At 37.9% G+C, this 23,017-nt stretch overlaps 1 protein-coding gene across 1 annotated transcript in view; it reads left to right on the forward strand.

Moving 5' to 3' along the window:
* LOC135690786 (uncharacterized) overlaps positions 1–23,017 on the forward strand; it is a 97,758-nt gene that overhangs the window by 28,705 nt on the left and 46,036 nt on the right. The window contains exons 18-23 of the mRNA XM_065208444.2: positions 210–398; positions 832–1,011; positions 1,240–1,422; positions 7,095–7,349; positions 8,418–8,651; positions 22,258–22,452. Of these exons, the coding sequence (XP_065064516.2) occupies positions 210–398; positions 832–1,011; positions 1,240–1,422; positions 7,095–7,349; positions 8,418–8,651; positions 22,258–22,452 (1,236 nt within the window). The remainder of the gene's footprint in view (positions 1–209; positions 399–831; positions 1,012–1,239; positions 1,423–7,094; positions 7,350–8,417; positions 8,652–22,257; positions 22,453–23,017) is intronic.

Consider the following 23,017-nt stretch of genomic DNA (forward strand, 5'->3'; position numbering starts at 1 on the left):
TTTTTGAAAATGACCAACAGGCAACAGTACTGTCAAGAATTACTTGCTTAATAAAATCTTATTCATAGAGCCTTGTCACAATTTTTCATCATGTTATTAACCTGGAAGTTTGTTTCTAAGAAATGGTATATATTTTAGCATTAAATCAATGTGCAGTTTTTAAGAAAATTTAAAGCTGCTGCTTAGGAAGTTTTATTATTAAATTTCAGCGGTCAATTGTGGAGATTCTGGGGCATCGGTGAATGCTATCACCAACGTCACAGATGGATCGAACTTTATGTCAAAAATCAATAACGAGTGCTTGGATGGACACATCAGAGAGAATGGATCACTCCAAAGAGTGTGTCTAGCAAACGAGACACATGCCTTTTGGACAGGCTTGCCCCTTATTTGCAAAAGTATGTTTTAATTTTTGTGTGACTGTCTGACAGCTAAAATTCTAATCGGTTGCGATTAATCAGTAAAGGAGTTAACAATTGATTTTGACTTTAAATTCCATATTTTCAAGTATATGTTTGCATGATATTTCAGTGTGATATGGCATATTGAATTACAAAGGAGATTAGTGCTTTTAAGAATTTGGATAAGGGTGAAGCCCCAGATACTATGCTCCAACATCAGACTGGTTGAATGATTTTTGTTTCTTTAAAGATGATCCCATCATTTTATAATAAAAATTTTTCCCAAGTTTGTTTCCATTGCGGCAGGGGCCCCAAAACTGGTGATAAAAAACATTTAAGGAAAACAATTGGAGCTTTTTTCTAAAATGTATTTAGTTGTGAAGCATTTTTGTAGTAGAAATTGTGACTTTATAGACAAATACTATCACAGGAATTTCATGTGGAAGACAATTGGAAATCGCCAATGGCAAACTGGTGTATTTGAATGGAACTCTTTTTGGAGATAAAATCGTGTATGAATGCCAACCCGGATATAATCTGACAGGAGGGAGTCAGGAGAGAACATGTTCCTCACTTTGTACCTGGTCAGGAAATGAATCAAATTGCCAAGGTAACCGATTCAATTGCTGAATGACCACTTAAAAAAAGCTTGCTAAACTTGGGAGGTCCATTTTATACATACCCTAACATGTTTTATCTTATGTAAGCAATTTTGTAAGTAAGGGTCTAAAAAATTGGCCCCCAAAATTTATTACTGTATCAATTTTCACTGTAAACAGAACAATCCGTAAATTTGCCACTTGCACAAGATTTAGATCATATTTTATCATTTTCTCAGCTCAACTCTGCCCAGATCCTGGTGTTCCAAGAAACGGCAAAAGGAAAGGAATTTCTGTCTTTGGAGAAACAGTCGTATATAGCTGCATCTCTGGCTACTCTATGTCTGGAGATGAAAACCGCACGTGCAGTTTTGTGAGCGGCAAAGGACTGGTGTGGTCTGGCGTTTTGCCTCGATGCACAGGTAGGGAAAGGTATTCAGTGAATACCCTGAGTTTTTTCAGAAAAAATATTAATGCTACGTAAAATTGTAATAAATAAAAGATGCTTTTGAGGCTATTGATTCTGGTTGAATTCGATGCCTTCGATATGCTACATTTTGTACAAGTACAAAATATCACGAAATTCATGAAACAGTAACGCTGCGAAGCATAGAGAAACTTGGAGATCTTTGAAGCTAATTTTGAAGATTGAGCTACTTCATGTTGAAAGGAAATCGGTCATGAATACGCAGTGAATACCCTAGACGGTACTTGAACCAATCAAAATGCTCCTTCACCAAGGCCTACCGAGCCACACACTGCCCCACCTTTTTCTTTAATAGAGAATACCCACGGAATTTACGGGAAAATAAGAGAGCGATAACGCTGCGAAGCATAGAGATGCTGTAAGATCTTTGAAGCTAATTTTGAATATTGAGCTACTTCATGTAAAATGAAGATCGGCTTGAGTTGTCAACTTTTACATTGCTTGTGTAAAAAAGCTGGTCAAAATGAAATGTAGATCTCATGATTACCAGGCTAAATTAGAGATGAAATTAGCAGGCCTATTATTTCTTCTTAGATTCTATATTTGCTAGATAATATACACATTAGATGATATTTTCATAAAATAAGTTCTGGAAAGGTGGATAATAGCAAGGAAAAAGGGAGGCAAATGATAAAATAGAAGGGTATGATGCTCAGTTGGTACTGGAGAGATTGGCCTAATTTGCTACACACTCTTTTAATAAAAACAATTTTATAAGAAGACAAGTCTCAAAATTTGGTTGAAGCTTAGAACAATCTGAGGCTGAGCTACTGTAAAATGCAATTTCCAAAAACGTTTTATCTCAAAAACGAGGATTTTTAGGCATGTGTGGGTGCTTTTTCGGTGAATATTCAAACTTGTCGGCAAATGAAGGCTGTTTCACTCACTTAACTGGTTCGTATAAAAAGAACTGGTTATTGTAAAAAGAGTGTATACAAGGCGGGATTCACAGTCATGAATGTGGCGTGTTCGGTGTCCGAAGATGGCAACACAGAGAAAAGACGTCTTGTCTATTTGCCTCTGATCTTCAACTAACGTTAATTTCCAAATAACATCATTACTAAAAGTATAAGCAATCATTAGTGAATTAACACATATATATGAAACGGTAGAGATGGAGACAGAAAACTAACACACACTTGTAACAAAGACATCGGGCAGGATAGATAATGAACATACACATAGCACAACTGATTTGGCTCCAAGTCCACTAGGTGCCAATATCACAAGAAGGAATAACATTCTTTGGAAGGGGGGTGGTTGGGAAGCTAAAAGCTACTAACTGTAGCATAGTATTTATATTTTAAATTCTAGTAGTTAACAGGAGATTACGTATATTTGAGATTAAAAAGCCAATATTTGTTAGGGCGATTTGATACACAGAAAGTCAGATCAATAGACGGCAAAGCCTTGAGGTGGCCTCTGAAAGGGGACCCAAAATGTAATTTTTGTACTTATGCTAAAAAAAGGCCGCCACGCCACTGGTTGTCGGCAAGAAAAACTATCGATTTTGTAAATCTTTAGATGGCCAGAAAAAGCATTAAAGTATTGACAATATCACGATGCGGCCTTGAAGATAAAAGTCTAGATTGCATATCACAAAGTAGTAACAGCTAATATTTCATGCGATGCCCTATCTGAATAATTTTGAAACGTTCGAAAGCCCATTTGCATTAAGGTATCAAGAGTAGATAAGCAGACCTGTCAACTCTCATGGTTTCGCCAAGAGACTCCTCTCTCCCGGCCTCCTGGTTGTGTACGAAGAATTGAGTACAGTATGTAGTGGGTCGCGGGGAACGCATACATATACCTATATATATATATATATAGAAATTTGTCTTTTGATACTTCCGTAGCACAGTGATCAATACGTTAGCACGTAGAGCGTGATATATCATAGATTGAAGAAAGTAAAACTACATGGTTTATCTCTACAAGCCTGTTTCGTGAGTAACTCACTCTTCAGGAGATGTTGATGTACTGGAATATTCCTCGAATAAATAGATAATACGGTACAGAAGGTGTTACATAATGTGAATTAGGTGCGGTACATAAAGGGATTTAGGTGTTTCATAATAGTGTTTTGTTTCTATGGCGGCAAGAAGATACAAGTTCGTTTCGTTTGTTGAGTGTTTATAATTCAGGGTGGCAGATAATGAGGGTCTTTTCTTTAAGGCAAAGGCTGCACCTTTTGTTTGAGCTGCTGTAGGATGGCTTTTTTGAGAGGATGCGCCAGGAAATGGAGTGGTCGATGTTATTGTCTTTTAGGGTCCAGATGTATTTACTGAGTTCTGTGGAATTTCTGTGTTTTGCGTGACGGAAAGATGCGGTGTGATTTCTGTATCTTGTCTTGAATTCGTTTTCTGTAAGTCCGATGTATGTTTCTGTAGTGTCATTGTCTCTGCGTGTGACGGTGGCTTGGTAAATGACTGATGATTGTAGGCAGTTTCCGTTGAGTGGACATGTGTTTGCTTGTCGGCAGTTGCATGTTTTGTTGACATTGGTGTTTTCCGGGGTGGTGTTGGTGTCGTGTGACTTTAGGATGCGTTTGTTGTGACTGTCAATGGCTTGCTTGATGTTGTTCATGCAGCTGTAGCTGATCTTTATTGTGTTGCGGTTGAAGATTTTTCTGAGTTTGTGGTATTTGTGGAAATGTTTGTCAATGAGGTTGAGGAATCTGTGTCCGATGTTGGTGCTGACGTTTTTGCTGAATGGGGGGTTATACCAAAGTATGTACGTTTTCTGTTTTTTTCTTGTGGTATTCGAAGTTGGTTCGTAGTGTAGGGTGTATTTGTATCCGCTTTCGTTGAGTGCTTTTTGGTATGGTGGCGTGGCTTGGTCGAATGATGCTTTGTCAGAGGAAAGTGATGACAGACGTTTGTTGATGCCGATTGGTATATGTTTTGCTGTGGTTGTTGGGTGGTTGCTCTCGCGGTGGACATACTGAAGGATGGTGTCAGGCTTTGTGTATGGCTGGAAGGTACCTTTTTCAGATTGAGGGTGACGTCTAGGAAGTTGATGATCTGTTTGTTGGCTTCTATCGTGATGCGTAGTCCGTTGTGGCTAAAAATTTGACATATTTTCTTTTTGATATTTTCGGTGACTCTTGGTGGTGAGTTTGAAATGGCTAGTCCGTCGTCTCGGTATAGTCCTACATTGATGTCGAGGTGTTGTAGTTGTGACAGCAGAAAGCTTCCAACCAACTCGCATGTTTCAGCACCGTCGTAGCTGCCCATTGTAACATCAAACGTGGTGTCATTTTTCTTTTTCCATGGTTGATTTTTGTGAACAAGGATGGAGTTTTTGGCATGAATGATGATGTTACGTTCGTCAGTTGTGATATTGTCATAGTCTGAGGCGAAGTCGAGTGCTCTGTTTAGGAGTTCTTGGGTGATTGAAGGGTAGAAGTCTGCAACATCGAAGCTGATGAAGGTGTTGTTGTGTTTGCTTTCGGTGGCTTTAAACCATTCGATTACCGATGTTGTGTTCTTCCATTGATTGAATTTGTGCGAATTGGTGATTTTGTGGTTGATTCGATCGAGTATCGTCTTGCTGATTTTGCCTATCTCAGACTTGGTGGGGTTGATTAGCCGGCAGGCTGGTTTGTTTGTGAAGTTTGGTTTGTGGTCTTTAAGTGTGATGAATGCGTCTTTGTTGGCTGTAGAGTCTACACTGTCGTCGATACCCAGTTTTGCTGCGTTGATTTTTTTTTATTGCATGGATTTCCTTTGTGGTGCTGGGTTGTGCTTGTTTGTAAAACTTTGTGATGTTTTGGTGCAGGAGGTCGTTGTATGTTGCTGGTTCGAGTTTGTAGAAGTTTGTTATTTTGTCAGCGGAGGTAATCAGTTTGGTTTCGTCATTGATGCGTTTGGTGTCGTCTTTAAGTTTGTTCAGAAATGGATTGTTGAGTTGCTTGAATTTCGTTGATTGGATCATCTGTAGCATGTCATCTTCAAATTCTTTTAGTTCTTCGATGGGGGGAGGGTTCTTTGTAAAGCCGTATGTATTCTTGGTTGAAGTGGTCGCCTCGGGGTTGAAAAAGAAGAAAGCTTTCCAACGCATTCTCCGGAGAAACTGTTCGGTCTTTTCGATTAGGCGCTGTAGGTAGTCGTTGCGTGATGGTAGAGGAATATTCTTTGTTGAGTAGTCGAAAGTGAATTTCTCCATTGCGGATTATCGAAGAGTGCTCAACAAGCCTTAGCTTGGAGCGAATTTAGAAATTTGTCTTTTGATACTTCCGTAGCACAGTGCTCAATATGTTAGCACGTAGAGCGTGATATATCATAGATTGAAGAAAGTAAAACTACATGGTTTATCTCTACAAGCCTGTTTCGTGAGTAATTCACTCTTCAGGAGATGTTGATGTACTGGAATATTCCTCGAATAATTTTCGGAAATCTTGTAGATATATTACTGGATGCAACCTACAAAACATAAATCCTTAATCAAGTTATATCAAGAATAAACTTTGAACCATTATTTCGAAATAACAATTATTTGTTTCGAAATAACAAACAACAACTTTGAACCATTATTTGTAAATACTTTCTTATGGTATCATCAAACTTCGAAATTTTCAACAAAAATTCGAAATTTTGCCCAGAGTGCATTTTTCATGCTTCCGGGAACGCAACTTCCGGTCATTTGCCAGAATGTTCCCAAGACTTGAAATGATCAGCGGTCTTTACTCTTATGATTTAAACTTTAAAAACGTAGGTTAGACAGGTTGCTAGATGGTTATGCAAAATTCCCTTTCTAGAGGTCCGGGAGCACTGAACCAGACTCTCTTATTCTATAAAGAGAATCTGGTACCCAGGGTAAGGATCGCCCTGTTCGCCATTTGTGCTTTTATATTAACAAGTTTATGTGTAGTTGATGCAGCGCTACTTCCTATGGTAGAACATCTCGCAATCTTTTCCTCGGATGTAGAGAGCGCTTGGGAATTGACAAACACGGACAAAATGTCGAATCTCTGATCTCTTTGCCATTCATGAACATTTTCGGTCCTTATTGTTATATCCTTTCCTACTTACAGTAGCTAGAATTTTTGCTTTTGTAAGTACTTCACTGAAGATGACTTTAGGTAGAGTCGAAACATTTGAATATCTGATTTTGTCTTACTTATTATATCGAACTTTTTTCATCGATTTTGTCTATTTTGTCTATTATAATAAGATGTCGAAATAGAAATCCGTAAAATATTTTAGTAATTCTCTTAACTCAATCGACAACGCTGTCTTATCACACGTATCCGATCCTTTCTCTTTCCGGATCGCTCTCAGTATATATAGCTACTCGAGTCCATACTTAGTGAAGCTAGAATTCTGGATTTTAGAAACACCACAGCTTACAACATTCCATTATAATTCTGACTTAACATTTTGCAATCTACGTTTTTTGGTTCATTTGTTTGCATTTCAACTATCCTTCAAACAAAGTCGATTTTCGTTTAACAGCGTCGTTTTCGAACAAAGTTGTAGAAAATTGTTCTTGCAAAATCTTGATGAATCTTATTTGCAAAGAGCAACAATTATCAAATAACAACAGTTTTTGTTTTCAATCACGACGTGCAGTATTTTATAATGCATATTGATTTTTCTTGCTTAGAATCTCAGCCTCCCTCCTTTGGAAACACTTGCCCCAACAACACCGTGTTGGTTTTGCCTAAAGGAGAAGCAACCATGTACTATTCTTGGACTGTGCCAACAGCAACAGACAACAGTGGAATACCACCGAATGTGACAGTAACGCCAATTTTGATGCCCCCTCTCCAGATAGGACCTGGAGTTACTTCAATCACCTATCTTGCGGAAGATGCAGAAGGAAACATTGCCAATTGCACTTTTGCAATAACAGTTCTAGGTAAATTGCTGATCTTGATGGTATAAGTGAGTCTTTGGTTTAGAACTTGCTCTCATATTGTTGCAATAAAATAGGCAAATTTGCCTAACAAGCTAAACGACTCCACAAGTACTAGCAGTTTCAGAAACCTTTTCTTATGAAAACTTTAAAATCTTTATTTCCTTTGAAATGACATTATCGGTTTGTTTCTCCCCACTTGTTGCACAAGATTGTTTATAAAGTCTAAGTAACTTGTTTTATCTGGAAAATCATTGTACTTATCAACTCTCATATTGTTGTTTCATCGTTAAACTGTAAAATGACTGGTTTGGTTTAGCTTTTTGGGAACTTATTTTAGTAAAATATCAGGCAAGTTTCACAATCGAAGGCCAAATTTTCCAATTTAGCCTTTTTTGTAATCAAATTGCTTGGAAAATTTGTTTTTGGCCTACCACTTAAATTTTGCGTAGTTTGACCTTATTTAGCCTTTTTCAGCAGAGATTCTAAATTGGAAGAGTAATTACTACATTAATGGATTATTTAGTAGTTTACTATGCTTAGCAGTTAAGTGTTTTATTGTAAACTGTTTATTGTAAACATTTAATTTCACCTTACTTAACTATAAGAAAACGATTTTTTTTAAGAAGAAGTAATTTTTTTTGCTTGAGGTAAAAGTATAATTGAAGGCGCATAAGCAAGGTAATATAAACATCGCCTGCGCAATGTATTTTTGAGAAAAAATTTCTTATTTGACTTTTTTGTGAGCATTTTGGCCTGAGTTGCTTACCGGTCTGGCCTTCTTTTGTAAATCCGATCTGGCAACCCTGATTACAATTTATGCTTAAAGGCAATGGGATATAAAGTTTAAAACCAAGGTCATCATTTTTTCTCTGCAAGATGAATCAACACATCAGTATATGTATCCATGTTTATCGTAAATCATCGAATAAGCGCCGGGATGCCTTTCCCGTTCCATTAAGACTAAATAGCTTATCGGAGGGGAATGCTTAGTCGAGGAATTACGACATAAGCTATAAAGAAGGTTTAATTATGCTGAAAATAACTTTTCAATCGTTCATTTTCCCATAGACAAAGAAGCACCAGTAACTGAATGTCCAAAGAACGTGATCATATCAAGCGACTTGCCGGTTATCGCCTATTGGGAAAGTGGGTATGCCAAAGATAATACTCGTATTGCAAGTATCGCCTTCGACCCTCCAAACGGAACAAGATTCATGTCTGACTCTCGAAATCAAGTGACGATGAATGCTACAGATATTTATGGCAATCAAGCTTCATGTATCATGGAAGTGACTGTGAAAGGTATACGCAGTTTTTTCATTTTTTGATCAGTTTTTGAACTCAGGTGAAATCTTTGAGATCATATCTGATACAATCTGATACAAATATTTAGCTCTTTTCACAATGTTTCGCATGAAAAGTGTCAGACTTTCGTATTCTTAAATCTGCTTACTGTTGTAGAGCAAAAACTGTAACTTGTGTTGTATCCAAATGGACACTTTCCATTCTCACCTCAACAGAGGCATTACGTCTGAGTGATAACTTTTTCACCCCAGTTTTTACCCTATAGGTCCCAGCAGATCGCCGTTCACCATCACCTTTATGAACCCCTACATATGTGGGTACTTGAAAATAACCCCAAAGTTTTATCCATTTCCAGGTGGTACCTACCTCAAAATAAACCTGGTCTATCATAGGTCCCAGACCTCTAGGGAAGATGCTGATTATTTTTTCTGTCGTACCCGGCAACAAAATACAAAAATCACTTATGAAACAGAGATTATGCTTCATAAAACCATAAAAGCAATCTCATCTTTTACATTGTCCCGCAATCTATTTTATGAAAAGGGTACCTGGACCCAGACCTCTACAAACCTTTCAATTTTCCATCAGCACAAAAATTTGATTATCCTAGGGGAGTTTATTCAACTCATGAATTCTGTAATGACAGTTGCATAAGGGCTATTTTCTTGCTGCAAATTTTACCAAAAAAGCCTTTATTGCGGCAATAAGTGCACAGTTCGCTAAAGGCTTCCGAAATGCATTTCTGCTAAGATCCCCCAAATGGGCAAGTATAGAAATACGCATTTTCTCCCATTTTCTTTCAAATATAAGATATTTGCACCAAGCCGGTTGAAAATGCCTGTAGGTAGTTGCTAGAAAATCCTAAATGTTATGTACAATGTCAGCTTTTAGTGAATAATTTCGATTTGTCACACAAATTCGACATCCTGACGAGATTGAAAGCTCAAGTGTCTTATTCTACGTGGCACTGCCCAATGCACGTGTACAGTCCCGTACATTCCAAACCACTTGTCAAACAATGCATTCACATCTTGTCGAATCTTTCTGTTTACATCCACATTTGATAAGCTTCTGGAAAGTCTATGAGGTATTTGTGACATTCATCTATAACGATGACACAAACTCCATGCTGTAATCAGAGGTAGGTGCTTGCTATTCATCGATTAATACCAGACAAACTTTTCAAATGAAAAGCAAACTATTAGTGCCATCCCCCCCATAATATTTGGAAGCACATTGGCCCTGAATTTTGTGATGGGGTTGAACAATGAAAGCAGGGGCGTCATTTTAGGGGCGGGTATGGGGGGCAGGGTCGAACCACTCCCCCCTCCCGAACCACGAAAGTAGGACCTTTTCGCAGGGCAAATGTTTTCTACCAACGGACCTGTATTGTTGTTTTTCTTATGTAACTGTAACAAGAAAGCAGGTTATGCTTGTAATCTGTCTACTCCAGAAGTAAAATGATATAGACTATCAGTGACACGAAGTAGAAATTGCCAGCGTGTTCTTGGGCTGGAAAGAATGGATTTCTCAACTGATTCCGATCTCCTTTCACCCTATGTGTTACACCCATTTCTATGGTTACACCCATTTCTATGGTTACACCCATTTCTATGGTTACACCCATTTCTATGGTTACACCCATTTCTATGGTTACACCCTTGTCTGATATTTGTCCATACTATAAAGAAAAGCACAGCTTGCCAGAAAACTAAGACACTGTAAACTGGGCAATTTGAGTCAAAATTTTTACGGATGGCAAATAATCTCTTCTCTCACTTATGTACAAATTCTGCTTGTCTTATTATGACAAAGTGAAAAAGTGGCTGGAAACCGTACTAAAACATGATAGAAATGTAAGAGCAACGGCTCATTCGCCTCATCAAGGCTTGCTCTTGTCAATGGTGGTCTTGTTTCGGACAACGCCCGTTCCACCGAAAGTTGGGTGCAAAAAGGGAGGTAAATCGAGGGTTTTAGTTAGACTATCTTAGTTTTTTTATTTTATCTTGATAACAAGGATGTTAGTGAGTGTCCAGTAGTCGAATGGGGCGTTGCTCGAAATTTCAACATAAATTTGAAAGTAGCCCTTTTCCAATCTTTTCCTTCTAAATGAGGTGTGGTAATGGCTTTTTGAAGAGGCTGCATAAATCTCTTCACCTCAGCATTTCCTTGTGGCCATAATGGTGAACTAGGCGTATGTGATGTGCCTAATTCCTTCATAAAGTTATAAAATTCACGACCAGGGAATGGAGGACCGTTATCACTTTTAACAAAATTATTGAGGTAGTCCGTGTGTCGCAAAAATACGTTCCAGCTTTGGTATGGATGAAGTGATTTGATGAAGTGGATTTGACAATTTCTACCTCAGGAAAACGGCTGTATGCATCGATTACCACTAATAATATTCCCCTCCAGGAAACGGGCCACATAAATCAATGTTTACAGTATGCCACGGTCCTGGAAGCAGATTGGTCATCTTTAATGGCTTTAGTTTACTGTCCGAGCATGTTGCTTGACAGGATGGACACGATGAAATAAGTAGTTCTGCTAGAGCAGCTATTCCCGGAAACCATATTTTTTCTCTCAATAATCGTTTGGTGCTCACTAGACCTTGATGTCCTTTGTGGTCATTGGTGATAGCTTTTCGACGAAGGGCGGCGAGTAATACAGTTCTGGATCCTCGTAAAATTATCCCGGTGTCGAAATCAATTAAGAGTTAATCTTCAACTTTCCTGAACAATTTCAGCTCAGCTACTGAGATACTCTCGTCAAAATGAATCTTCTCCCTATTAAGAGAGTCCCACCGCTGTTGCTAAAACGAGGAACAAGCGGAACAACCCGCTAACAATCCAGTAACAAGCAGAACAACCCAGTAACAAGCGGAAATGTGAATTAATTGTTTAGTGAATAACACGTGGGGGCGTTTATAATCCAACTCTTTAAGGGCATTGAGTCATGGTAAATAGGCTTATCACCCGACAGGGGTGGCGCCACCGGGGGTGCTTGGGGTGCCAGGAGCCCCCCCGAAAATTCATTGAGCCCCCTCGTCGGCACTTCAATTTTTGGAAAATTTAAAGCAATGTCGGCACTTTCATAACTTCCACTTCGTGATTTTTTTTATTGTTTAATTTTTTCAATTTTTCTTTTATTTTTTGAGCTAGAATTACCACAGTGGAAATGGTGTTATATTACTTTGTGGGTGGTTTACTCACTGTCGGCACTCTGACATTACAGCCCCCCAGCCTTTTTTTTCATGCGCCATCCCTATCACCGGAGGCAGTTACGTAGAATTCTAGGAATAAAATATCCAACACGCATATCGAATGAGAAATTCTATGAAGTGATGGGAGAAAACCAATATCATACACCATGAGGAAACAGAGGTGGGAACTATTTGGTCATATCTTGAGAAGAGACAGAAATATACCAGCATTTAAAGCTATGGAATTATACTTCACAAACATAAAAGCCAAAGGATTCAGAGGAAAACCAAGAACAACTCTACCAAAGGTACTGAATGATGATGATCTGAATGCCTATTATAATAAAGACCCCATTACAGCTGAACATAACTACTGTCACCGGTTAAAGCTCAACACCAAAGAAGATCTGGAAGTATTGAGAACACTGGCCCAAGATAGGAAGGGATGGAAGGAGTTAACAAGAGCAATGATTTTGAAGACCGGAGAAGAAGCGACACCTAATGGTGAAGAAGCGGAACTCCAATAAACAACAAATAGACTTTCTCTATAGGGGGTCATTTGGTTTCGGTGTGATCGCTGCTGTTTCATGTGATATTGGCATCCGTTGTTGACAACTTGCTATTGATGGAGACTGTTATGTTAATCAGTACGAGGTGAGTTCATGTGACCAGTTCAAGGTCAACCAATAGCATCGCAGTCATGGAAATCATGACTCAGCGGATTTTGGCACTTTGTGTATACCCAGTCTATTTATCATGACTCAATGCCTTTAAAGCTCCTGTTTCCTTCACATCACTCCAGCGCCCTAAATTAACACTTCAAGAACAGCGCTTGAAGTGCTTACAGCTGGAAAATAAAATTATGTAAATGACACCAGAGCTTGAAAAATCATCAATATTCATTGACAAGGAAGTTGGCCAAGACATAATCAAGATATTTGGTGGGACAGATGAAAAAAACATCACATTCTTCATGAACCTATTTTGGCAACAGCAACAGAAGCTTTTTGCCTCAAACCCCAAGGGACTCAGATTCCATCCATGGTAATTTGTTTCTGTCTATCTCTTGCAGCCAAATCATTTTCTTGTTATGATGAGTTGAGAAAAAGTGGCATTATAGTTCTTCCAAGGAAAAGAACTTTGCGGACTATCGCAATTATATACAACAGAAACCTGGCTTTAATAAGCAAGTTATCCAGGAATTTATCTATACAACACATGAATTTTTGCTGTGGAGCGTTATGTTATTCTGCTCTTCGATGAAATGAAAATTTAGTTTAACTTGGTTTTTGACACATTAACTGTAGAACTAATTGGATTCACAGACTTAGGGGACCCAAGTGTTAATTTTGCAACTCTCTAAGACGAAGATGAACTTGCTTCTCATGTTCTGACATTTTTTCTAAGTGGAATCACAACTAACATATTTTGCAACAACAAATGTTACATGTTTCCAGATTTTCCCTTTGTTTTGGGAAGCTGTTTATATTCTTGAGAAAACTTGCAATCTGTGGGTAATTGGAGCAACATGTAATGTGCTGGTGCCAACAGAAAATTTTTCAAGATGCACAAGGACATGGCTAGTGATTGCGATAGAGATGTTTGCCATCGTACTGTCAATTTGTGGGCAAGATACAGAAACATATACTTTTTTCAGATGCTCCACATCTTCTGAAAACTGCACGAAATTGCCTTTATAATTCTGGTAGTGGCAGACAGTCAAGATATTTGTAAAATGGAGGTAAACATTTACTTTGGCAACATATATCTGAAATTTATTCTCTTGATGCTGAGAATTCTTTGAAAGTCATACCAAAGATCACATATGAACTTGTAAATCTCACTCCATATTCAAAAATGCGAGTGAATTTAGCTGCCCAGAGGTTAAGCTCCACTATGGCCAAAGCCCTTAGTCTCGGCTACAGCACAGTTCTTTCAACTCATGGACTGTTTTTTCGATTGCATGAATGTTAGAAGCACCACTGAGCATGTACACAGACGAAAACCAAATCTTGCTCCATACAATTCTTCACTGACCCAAGGTTTGACTGGCTACAATGTGTATTCCTACAGTTTCTTGAGATTGGAGAGAATTTATAAAATAGCAGGGAAGAAGACTTCAGCAAGACAGCCAGAAGCAAAATGTTTATTTCTTGGCAAACATTTAAATGATTTCAGGTAACTGTCTATTCTGCCCTTGATGATATTAAATTCTTCCTAGCAGAGAAAGCTGAATTTGTCTTGTCCGAAAGACTCTGTCAGGATCCATTGGAGGAGTATTTTGGAAATCAAAGAAAGCTCGGGGGGCGCTCCAATAACCCAAACTTGCAAGCTTTTGGTTACAATGACAATACCATTCGTATTCAGAAAAGCATAACCTGCGAGAGTGGCAATGCCCGTGGTCGATATGACAGGGAAAAAAGTTGGCAGAATGTTTCAAACGATCCTTGCTTGACGCAAGCAAATATTTTACAAAAGTTAAATCGATATTATATAGAAAAGCATTAGAGGACACTGGCAACAATGTGAGATGTATGCAACATTGGTCTACCCAGCATTAACTTTGAGTTATTTAGAAAAGAAATATATAATAATAATAATAATAATAATAATAATAATAATAATAATAATAATAATAATAATAATAATAATAATAATAATAATAATAATAATAATAAAAATAGTCGTCCTGGGTATGACGTAAAACTGCACCCGGTTGTGGAGTTTCAACGTGGGAGAATGAGGTTACCCTTTGCCGCAACTACCTCCAGGTCACCCTTGGGCAAGGTGTACTACCTGTTAGCTCTCCCCGAGACCATGAAATGCCGGGTTGACATCCGGCGGGGCTAGTCTGTCTCATGGGTAAGGGGGACTCTTTAGCCTTGGTCGGCAACCCCCCTAGTGATGGTGTCACAAAAAAAATACCAGTTGGGAACTTGCTACAAAGAACGACCTCTTTTATGAGTGAGATGAATCAAAACAGTGATTTAGATAACAGCGTAAAGGAGACTGGAACTGATGGTGAAGGTCTCTCGCTCGGCAGGTGTCCCATGGAGGAGCAGCGTGGGCCCGGTCGTCATCCTACTACTGCCAGAACTGGATGGTCGAAAAGTATGAATGTAGCAGTAATGGAGTGCTATTTTTTGAGTAAGCCTGTAAATGATGACGGAAAACCAGTGAGAGGCTATAGACGCAGAATGCATAACATTCGGAGAGAGAGACATAGCTTCAATCTGACTGAACAGAGATTATGTGACCAAGCTCGCATGATTAGAAAGAACGGTTGGCTGACTCATGTGGAATTGGAAGAAATAAAAAGAAGAGTTACAACAGAAGAGGAAGGGGTGATAGATGATAGTAGCGTTGGAGAGGAGACTGTAATTAATGAGATACCAGTGACTGAGCCTGAAATAGAACCTGTGGTAACTTTCCTGGAGAGAAGTGAGAGAAGCGAAGCGAATACAAAAATGATAGAAGAAATTATTGAAATCATGAAAGAAGGGAACATAAGTCAATCACGAAGTCTGAAAAAGGCAGACAGAAAATCTGTGAATGAGGCTGTTAAGGAGGTAAACGACGCCTTGATAAGCATCAGAACGGAAAACATAACTGACACAAACAAACTGATCAGTGCTGTTGCATTGTATGTTGCGAGGAAACTAGGCATAGGGAAACCAAAGATAGAAAATAAGACAAGAGAACCATGGTGGAAAAGAAGAATAAGCGAATCTATTAATGAACTTAGAAAGCACATTAACATACTTGAGCGCGAAAAGAGAGGTGAAGTATCGAAGAAAGGGAAATACCATGAACTGTCAAAAAAGTATAACATCACGAGAAAAGGAATCTCTACTGTAATTGAAGAGTTGAAACAGAGAATGCAAGCCAAGGCTTTCAAACTAAGAAGGTACGAGCAAAGGACGCGACAATACCAAATTAATCGAATGTTTCAATATGACCAAAAGAAGGTATATCAACAACTACAGGGTAAAGACAAAAGAGAGAATACAACACCAGATGCAGATGAAAGTAGAAAATTTTGGTCGAACATATGGGACAACGAAACACAGCACAATAAAAAGGCTAAGTGGTTAGAGGAGTTAAAAAACAACAAACCTAATCTATCACAAAATGACATTGAAATAACAACTAGAATGGTAAATCAGCAAGCCAAGAAGATACCTAACTGGAAAGCTCCTGGCCCTGATGGAGTCCAGGGGTTTTGGATAAAGAAACTTACATCTCTACACGAAAGAATTGCTGCCCAACTCAATGATTTGATAAATGATGAAATAGAAATACCCTCGTGGATGACCACCGGCAGAACTGTGCTATGTCAAAAGGATCCAAAAAATGGCAATGCAGTGGATAACTATAGACCCATATCATGCTTGCCATTAATGTGGAAGCTGTTGACAGGAATCATCTCTGGAAATGTCTACACGTTCTTGGATGAGAATGAGATGTTACCTGAAGAACAAAAAGGCTGTAAAAGAAATAGCAGGGGTACAAAGGATCAGCTTCTGGTGGATAAGACGATTCTTGCTGATTGTAAAAGGAGGCATAAAAACGTAGCCATGGCGTGGGTTGACTATAAGAAAGCCTACGACATGGTTCCCCACAGCTGGATAATAGAATGTCTAAGGCTCTATAGAGTATCAGACAATGTTGTTAACTTTATAGAAAGATCGATGACCAACTGGAAAGTACAACTGACATCGTGTGGGGAAACTCTAGGGCTTGTATATATTCGCAGAGGAATATTCCAAGGAGACAGCCTATCACCACTTTTGTTCGTCATTTGCATGATACCCCTTACCGAAGTCCTCAGAAAAGTCAAAATGGGATATACATTGGATGGTGTTAAGATCAATCACCTGTTGTTCATGGACGACTTGAAGTTGTTCGCGAAAAACGAGAATGAAATTGACAGTCTAACATCTACTGTCAACCTTATTAGTCAAGATATAGGAATGGAATTTGGGATAAAAAAGTGTGGTGTTGTGACCTTAAGAAGGGGAAAATTAACAGGAAGTGCAGGGATTGAACTTGTCAATGGGGAAAAGATCAAGGAGGTTGGTGAAGAAGGATACAAGTATCTGGGAATAACAGAGTTGGATAGAATAAAAGAAGAGGAGATGAAGAAAATATTTCAAAGAGAATATTTCAGAAGGGTTAGACTTATCATGCAGTCAAAACTCAATGGAAGGAATAAGATTAAAGCAACAAATACCTGGGCAATCTCCCTGATGCGCTATGGAGCAGGAATAATTAAATGGAGAAAAGACGAGCTAGAAAGTATGGACAGAAGAACCAGGAAATTAATGACAATGAGTAAAGAACTTCATCCTAGAAGCGATGTAGCAAGAATTTATGTTAGCAGGAAAAAGGGTGGTAGGGGGCTGATAAGTTGTGAGTATTGTATTGAAAATGAGACAAACAACCTGGCTTGGTATATGAAGCATACTAGAGGCAATATTATGTCAAAAGTGAGAGACCTTGGGGCAATGAATACTGAGGAGGCAGTAGCACCGAATGAACATAAGAATGAGACAAAAAGGCGCTTGGAGAAACGATGGAAAGATAAGCCGATGTATGGGCAATTTACTAAGAATACTGACGGAATTGATTGGGAAAAAAGCTGGTCATGGTTAAGGAACGGAGATCTGAAAGGGTGCACTGAAGCATTAGTGTGTAGTGCACAGGAGCAGGCGCTGCGCATTAATTATACCAAGCACTACATTGATAAAACAAGTGATACGCCTTTATGTAGAATGTGCGGTGACAAGGGAGAAACAGTTAGTCATCTGGTGAGCGAATGTGCTAAACTGGCACAGACAGAATATAAAAGACGATATGACAATGTGGCAAGGTATATTCATTGGTTGTTCGCGGAAAAGTGCGGATTTGAAAGAGCCACAAAATGGTATAAAAGAAACCTGAAGGAGTTTTAGAGAATCACAAGTTTAAGCTACTGTGGGATTTTATGATTCAATGTGATAGGGTTGTTGAAGCTAGAAGGCCAAACATTGTTGTCGTTGACAAGGAAAAAAGGATGTGAAGATAATCGATATTGCCATTCCTGGTGATAATAGGGTAAAAGGTAAAGAACAAGAAAAAATTGAGAAATATCAACCATTAAAGGAGCAAATCGGAAATCTGTGGAATATGAAGAAGGTGACAGTCATCCCTGTTGTGATTGGGGCATTAGGGTGTATATCATATTGTTTTAAAGATCGGAATTTATGTAAAGTTACAGGTGATACAAAAGACAGCACTGCTAGGGACAGCCAGGATTTTGAGACAGACATTGTCTATGTAAACTTGAGATGACAGAATGGGACCTTTGTCAGCTTGTTGCTGACTGCTCCCTCCTATATTATCCGGACCAATTAACATCTAGGTGTCTGTGAATCACTTAATTAGCCATAATAATAATAATAATAATAATAAATAATGTGTGTAAAGTTGGCGTACTAAATGAACGTCTAATAGCTTTAAAGAAGCTAATTAAGGCCATCTAGTCCAAATGTTTTTGATGCTAGCTGCTTGAAGATTTTCCATTTGGCACCAAAATATATGTTAATTATTCTGTCAATAATTCAAAACAATCAAAACACGAGATAAGGTGTAAACACCTACAGCTAATTAAAACTCAAACTGTGAATATTATCAATTTAAAATTATAACAACATTATATACAGTATAAGAAGAAAATCAAATCAAGTTTAAAACATAATGCTATACTAGCGATAAAGAAAGCTATTCTTAAATTATGTAGAGTCTTGTTATTTTTTAAGTTGTGATACATTCTGGCATTGCCTTTAAATTTCTTGGATGTTTGTATTAATCTTTAATTGCCACTTTTTGAAACATGGCAATCTTTTTCTATTGCCTGGGGAAAACTTCATCAGAAACTTTAGAATGTTGATGAAAACAATTTAATTAAAGAAAAATTAATCGGCATCAGATTTTCTGCCTTGTCTTCCTGTGTTAACTTTATTTCCTTTCTCAAAGCTTTGCTTTTAGAATGTTTAGCTTTTATCTTGTGACCCTCCACAATGTCTTTGGCAAGTGAAGAGGATCGAGCCCTAAGTTCTAAAGTTCTAAATGCAGTTTGTTACATCTTGGGCAAAATTAATGTCAATTTCAAGTTCTGCAGAGTCAGCTCTTGTATGTTCCTTTGCACTGTTTTATTCCCCGTTGAAGATTGCAAAATTTGCCTGAAGTCAATTCTATGTCAAACCAGCTTCTTCGTTTCATTCTGAAAACACTTTTCGGCAGTTAGAAGAATTGTCTCCCTGTTTGAATTGATTCTCCACAAACCACCTCGATTCAACAATGCAAAAAAATTGTGTAGGGTTGCTGTTATCAGAGTCCAACAATCTCCCTACACAGAGAAAGACATGCATTTTTCAGTGACGTAGCGTGAGTTGCAAAAGTGGGTATGCGGCGAGGGGTTTGGGGCTTGCCGTGGGGTCAAGGGACAGCGCCCCTGTGGGGGACCAGGGCTAGAGCTTTTTAAAAACACCTGATAGTTAAAATAGCGCTCTCGCTACATTCCTATGATGCCCAAACAGAACATCTACAACACACTTCGAAATGAAACTTATATAATAAAAACATGACAATTTTTACTACAGTCATATCGATACGTATATTATCAAATAAGTGAAGTATATACTGTACAATTCATAAAACTTAACAAACTAATAACCTACTTGTACTGCAGCTCAATTCGTCTTTTCTGACTTAAAAATTTAGTAATAATTGCACTCCCCTATTACTCTCCTATTTCTTATATCAAAACAATTTGTCGTCAACTATTGCCTTTTTATCAACTAGCGTAATTATGAGTGGAATTTTGTAACCAGCGCAATAGTTACTCGACCCCCCTTTTTTTCCCCCTTTTTTTAATATAAAATCAAAATGCATCACCACTCCCCCCCTAGCTATCTAAAGAGGAAAAATAATGATAAATTTTAGACCACTTTTTTAGACTTAGGATTTTTGATAGGTCGCAATTAAAAAGTAAAAGATTTGTTCAAAAGATATCCTCCCCCTAATCCCCTATGTTCAAATTCAAATGAATTAGAGTACTATCTCTGAGCTGATAAACAATCCAAGATCTTCTATAAAAATTTAATGTTTGTGATTATGATAATATTTATAAACAACATGCAGGCGAAAATGGTACTCTAAAAGGGCAGACCAACGTACCATCCCTATTCGAGTACCCTCCCTATTTGGGTACCCTCACTTATTGAGTACCCTTACTTGGCACTTCATTTGTGCAATCATCTTATACCACACCCAGGCTAGTGGAAAGGCTGCCTTGGTTTATACCAGGGAGGAACTTATTTGAATTGAAAGGGCATATGTCGAATTAGCAGTTGGCTAATAAAACAAAAGCGTTTGGAGTGGAATTCCATTGTTTCGGACTTTTCATTTCTTCTTCGATTCTATGCTTTGTACTAAACAAAAGAGATTATTGTATTGCATTAGCCAATCATGTTCATGACACACGCCCTTTAATGCATATGTGCATAAATCTGGGAATAAAACCTTTCTGCATTACCATCTTCCATTAAATTGTTAAAATGGTCTGTAATTGCTCTGAGTAGTTCTTCCTTCAAAAACTGATTCTGATCAACTCCCTTAAGCTCTTTTCTATGATTTTCTGGGTAGCATTCGTTGCTAATAAACCTCAACTTTTCCTCACATATGATATTGTTTAGCGGTGAAATATCCAGAAGGCCTTCTTCAACAGTGTTTTTGTGGCTTTTTGTGTGCTCTTTAATTCACGCCTGCTTTTGCAACCTTTTTTGCAAATTTTACAGGTGTAATTCCCAGTTGTTACCTGATGAAAAGTAAACATTGTAAGCAAATGTAGACAGATGAATAGATAAAATAATTTATAAACGGAACAAGGGTAGGAACAAACATAATAAACTCGTATCAGTTCTATTAACTGTAATGTTGACTGTCAACAATGAAGTTGTGGATATTATTAAAAATTTCTCGCATCGTATTAACATAGAACCTCGTATTTAATCATTCTTTGTCTTCGAGTACTTTATCAAAAGCTCTTACTCATCGTTATAACATAAAATATCGTATCGAATCGATTTATTTGATATTATGCTTTCTTATCAATTACAAACAATCTTTTGGTGGTACAAAACTTGTAAATAGCTTTGAAAAAAGCAAACATTTAGTAAACTAAAGCTTTTCGTCTGACACTCTTCAGAGTTTAAAACGTCAGAACATAGATCGAAAACTCTACGCTAAGAAATATATATACCCAGTTGTGGATCGAAATAGGCCAATCAGAAACACGAGTACATGACTGTAAAGGTTGACCAATCAGTGCCGCTTGCCTATTAGAATGTTATCAATTACAATTAAATCGAGGTAGGCTGGAATAAGAATCTACTCTAGGTAGGCCAAGAGGGAATTATGAACTCGAAGTTTGTTTCGCAAAATTTATATTTCTTAAAGAATGGATGCAAAAATAACCTACTTTATCGATTGCTTCTTCAAGAGTCTTTTCTAATCCTCCATTATCTTCAACTGCGTTCATTATTGCATCGAATTCTCTCCCCCCCCCCCCCTCCCCCCAGTAACCGAAGCACATTTTTCAACGTAGCCATTATCGCAATGTTGTGCACCATCAATGTCATGTGACCTTTGCAAAATCTCTTGCTCAACATCAAAAACAGAATAATAGAAATCCCTTTTGAAGTTCGCCGGCATTCCTAACCAGATATTTTTCTATTATCTATGCTTTTATAGTAGAACCCTTAAAAACTTCGGTTAGGCTTGTTGTTAGATGGTTATGCGAAATTCTGTCTATACACACATTTTTTCTTATAAGAAACTGGCTATAAGAAACGAGTACTGGACAGTCAGAAAAATTACGAAACTTCAGTACTCGAAGCAAAAAAAAATTAGAAACTATTAAATCGTGATAAAACTGAGAACAGCGAAATTACGTATAATACAAGAACATGATTGCCCTGTTCGCCTAGAACTTAAGACACCTGGGGTAAAAATATACTTCCCACACCTAAATACTGCATCAAAGCGAATCTCTTGACCAGATAAAAAATGTCATGAACATTTCATAACATCATTCATGACAAGAAACTCTTAAGAAAAAACGAGTATTGAAATTTCCAGAACATTAAGAAACTGGAGTCTCAACATCGACCTTTGTTTTTTATAATAAAACATGAGTGTGATGTCAGACAGGTAGTGGCATAGTTTAACCGATGTGATAAAGATTTGTGGACGTTCAACAGGGATCTAGCTTTGAATTTCTTTAAGACATTAGTAATTTTGTTTGATTGCACTGTACTTTTTTTTGTGTGACCTATGTGTGTTTGAACTTTCATTAAGGATGTGGCTGTCCGAACAACAGAACATGCAATATTCAGCCGGATAATGGTGTTGCGTCTTGTCATGTCAATTTGCCCCTAACATCCTGCAATATTTCTTGCAATACGAACTACACAATAGCAGAAAAGACAGTGACGTCACCAACCTTACGCTGTTCTGGCGGAAGCTGGACTCAACCATCACCCGGTTGTGCATGTAAGTTTACAAAGAGAAACTTCATAAAAACCATTTTAGAAGTTCTTAACTTGGCCGCATAATCTGAAAGAACGGCACAAAATACCTCTCATCATTTAAATTAGATATTTTCAAATTTGGCCAAGATATGGCCAATGAAAGATTTCTAGTTTGCTAACAGATGACTGTTGTTCTGCCTGATTCATAAAGTTATGAACCACGATAAAATTAGAGAGGTGTAATGGGGAAAGAGCCTCTGCTTATGTGGTCATACCTCAGCCAATTTATAACACATGCAGGTGACTTTGCACATTTAGAGGTATTCCACAATGTCTGTTGGGATTATATAGTCAAAACTGAAAAATTCTAAAAATATATTTTTGTGACGTCATCACTTCGGTAAGGTTTTTGCAGAGTGGTTACCAATTAGTTCCTAATAGAAAACTTTGTTGCTTCATATGCCAGTACTGGATTTTACTTTTATGGCATGTTATGCCGCTCATCGCAATTTTTCTGCTTTTATAATCAATTATAATTTGGGATAAGCATCCAAATTTTATACAGTTAGATATTCAATTCTTTTTAC

Source organism: Rhopilema esculentum, chromosome 4, assembly GCF_057945365.1.
Source record: "Rhopilema esculentum isolate cy_ngs chromosome 4, ASM5794536v1, whole genome shotgun sequence".
Taxonomy (NCBI): Eukaryota; Metazoa; Cnidaria; class Scyphozoa; order Rhizostomeae; family Rhizostomatidae; genus Rhopilema; species Rhopilema esculentum.